General features: G+C 41.5%; 1 protein-coding gene across 1 annotated transcript; it reads left to right on the forward strand.

Annotated features, from left to right (window-relative positions):
* The first annotated feature begins 202 nt into the window (after nucleotides 1–202).
* Nucleotides 203–2181, forward strand: LOC116238945 (olfactory receptor 10A7-like). Its single transcript, XM_031608877.2, has one exon. It carries the CDS (start codon nucleotides 383–385, stop codon nucleotides 1331–1333), a length of 951 nt encoding a protein of 316 aa, XP_031464737.1. The 5' UTR covers nucleotides 203–382; the 3' UTR covers nucleotides 1334–2181.
* The last annotated feature ends 874 nt before the right edge of the window (nucleotides 2182–3055 follow it).

Genomic DNA, 3055 nt, shown 5'->3' on the forward strand with positions numbered 1-3055 from the left:
ATTTTACTCCATCTTGTGTGCTTTTCCTGAAATTTGGCTCTTTGAAGCCTTTGTGTCCCACAGCCAGTTGGGAAGGCTGTGAATATGAGCCAAAGCTTACTACAGCCTGAGATACCTTGACTTTTGCATGTGAATTCATCAAATCCAAAAAAAAAAAAAAACCCAAATGCATTAGAAGACATCCTCCCAGTCCTCTTAGCTGGGAAAACTAGACTGTGGGAGAGAGCAAGCAGTCAATGCTGAAGTAGAGAAGTGTCCGCTGCTCCCCAAGGTAGCAAAAGGCTTTTGCTTTTTTTTGCACTGTGTTTTGGTTGCCAGCTGGTCTGAAGCACTCTGATTTCAGCGTACCGACTGGCCTTCTGGTTCTTTTGATTCCTCTCAGATGAAGCCAAATGAAGAACGAGAACTAAAAAACCACACACTTCTGACAGAATTTGTCCTCTCTGGATTGTCCAGCCAACCAGAACTGCAGAACTTCCTGTTCTTCACGTTCTGTTTGATTTATACCTTCACCATCACTGGGAACCTGCTCATCTTCCTGGTCACATTGCATCCCACCCTCCATATGCCCATGTACTTCTTCCTCCGGGTCCTGTCCTTCCTGGATATTTCCACAGCATCCATTGTTGTCCCCAAGATGCTGGTAAACTTCCAGGCAGAGAACAGGAAAATTTCCTACGTAGGCTGTGCCTCACAACTCTACTTTGTGATTTTCTTAGCGGCCACTGAATGCTACATTTTGGCAGCTATGGCCTATGACCGCTACGTGGCCATATGCAACCCCCTTAGGTATGCCATCATCATGAACAGAAGAGCTAGTCTTTCCCTAGTCCTGCTGTCGTATTGCAGTGGTAACGTAGTGTCTGTGGTGCAGACAGCTTGGGTGTTCACACTGCCATTTTGTGGGCCCAATAAGATTAACTACTTCTTCTGTGATATCCCTCCACTCATTATGCTCTCCTGCACGGATACCTCCTTGTACGAAAAGCAGATAGTTACAGCCACGGTGCTGGTCATCTTTGCACCGTTTTGTCTCATCCTGGTATCCTATATCTGCATCATCTCCACCATCCTCAAGATTTCCTCTGCAGAGGGCAGACGCAAGACCTTCTCCACCTGTTCTTCACATCTCATCGTTGTAACGCTTTATTACGGCAGTGGGACCTTGATTTACTTACGGCCCAAGTCCAGTAATTCACAGGACACTAAGAAAGTCTTGTCTCTCATATATACAGCTATAATCCCCACACTAAATCCCCTGATTTACAGCCTGAGGAATAAGGAAGTGAAAGCAGTGATAATCAAAATTTTAGCTCACCTGAGGAAGATATAAACACACACTGCTGAAGGGAAGCTTTCTCCTCCTCTGTACGTTTGTTTTGTTTTTGTTTTTTTTTTTCTTTTGTGTTTGACTCTTTTTAAATGCCCTGATAGATGAAATTCTGGAAAAATGGATGTGTTTCAAAGTGTGCTTAGCATCTTTGTGTTTCTTTTGTTCACTATGAGTGTACATTAATTGCTAATTACTAATTCAGTATTCATGATCTATTACCTTGTATCAGATGTTGGTGATGGAAGTTTTTCTCTTTTGCTCTTGTGTGATTTTCTCACTTTGCTGCATGGAAGAAATATGCATTATTTCATCCAGAAAGATACATTTTCCATCCCAACCCTTGACTTTAATAGTCAGGCATCTCATTATTGGACTGGCAAATGGGAGTGAGCAAGTGATTATGTGGTGCTCAGCCACCTGCACCAGGTAGGTTAAAGCACTACACCTCTTAAACTCACTCACTGACTTATTCACGCATCATGTCTTCTCCTTTACATGTTTTAGGCTGGGAAATGAAGACATAATTTTGTGCCTAGACAAAACCAGTATCAGTGCTGACAGAGGAAGAAATGGGCAGAGGAGAGGACAGACAGAACAGATGAAACAGCCCAGATGGGTGAAGTCATTCATACCTGTGTGAGGCAGGTGGCACATCTGTGTGGTTGGAGTGGGCTCTATTTAGAGCCAGCAGGAGTGAATGGCAGAAAAATGTGAACATATGTGAAGCTGGAGAGGAGAATGGATGAGTAACTTTGTAGTTGGACATATGGATGGCCACCCAGGGAATGAAAGGTAGATGAGTGTTGAAGGAGTTGATAAGAAAATGCAGAATGTGATGGAGAGGATAGAAAAAAATTACCAGGTTCATGACTGATAGGTCAATTCAGCACCTGAAGATGGGTATCTAGAAACACCAGTACAGATTGCTTTTCTGTACTGAACAGAGCCTTAGCTCAGTTGTCAGAGCTTTGAGCAGGAATGCCATTTGCATCAAAGAGTCATAGCACAGGTTAGTGTTCCTCGCATAAATGAGGAAATCCAATCTTTTCAGAAAATGCCTGTCTTCCATATTTCCTATGCTACATGTGTTGGCATCATGTGTCTATCGTGGAAATAACAGAAGATCCAAAATGATACTAGACATTCATGTTTCAGAAACCAAATCTCCCCTCTATATTTAAAAAGGAAGAAAATAATCTTCCTCTTAATAATCCAAGATTTTTATACATTTAGGTATTTTCACATAAATACGTATAAATGAATAAATCTTAGCAGGGAGAAATATCCCTCTCTTCACAGTCATCCCTTATTCATGTCACTGCTTTTTGGCAATACGCACATTTGTGAACAACTTTTCAAGAAAGAAGCACAGAAAGAGTAACATCTCACCAAAAATCTGTGATGAACACCTTGAGACCTCACTAAGAACTGCAGCTTCTTCCATGCAAGTATTGCTTTAGTTTCATAAAAACACTCAACTATCCTAGTAGTTTTATGGGTGTTTTGCTCTCCTTTTTTATGTTTTAATAAAAAACGTTAACAATTAAAATGTCTTGTTACTTATACATATTAACTATGTTATACATCTTGTGAAGGCTGCTGCAAAAGTAATGCCTCCTTTTTCGTTACATCCGTCCACAACATCAGAGGTGGATGTTGGTGGTATGGCAGTAGAGGCTGAACCTTTCAACCAATATCCCTTTACACGTTGTTGCCGTGTGA

Source organism: Phasianus colchicus, chromosome 26 (assembly GCF_987193195.1).
Source record: "Phasianus colchicus chromosome 26, bPhaCol1.hap1.1, whole genome shotgun sequence".
NCBI classification, from domain to species: domain Eukaryota; kingdom Metazoa; phylum Chordata; class Aves; order Galliformes; family Phasianidae; genus Phasianus; species Phasianus colchicus.

What these genes read in the sequence shown, in the direction of transcription:
- LOC116238945 (XM_031608877.2), top strand. Translation starts at nt 383, where the DNA reads ATGAAGCCAAATGAAGAACGAGAACTAAAAAACCACACACTTCTGACA.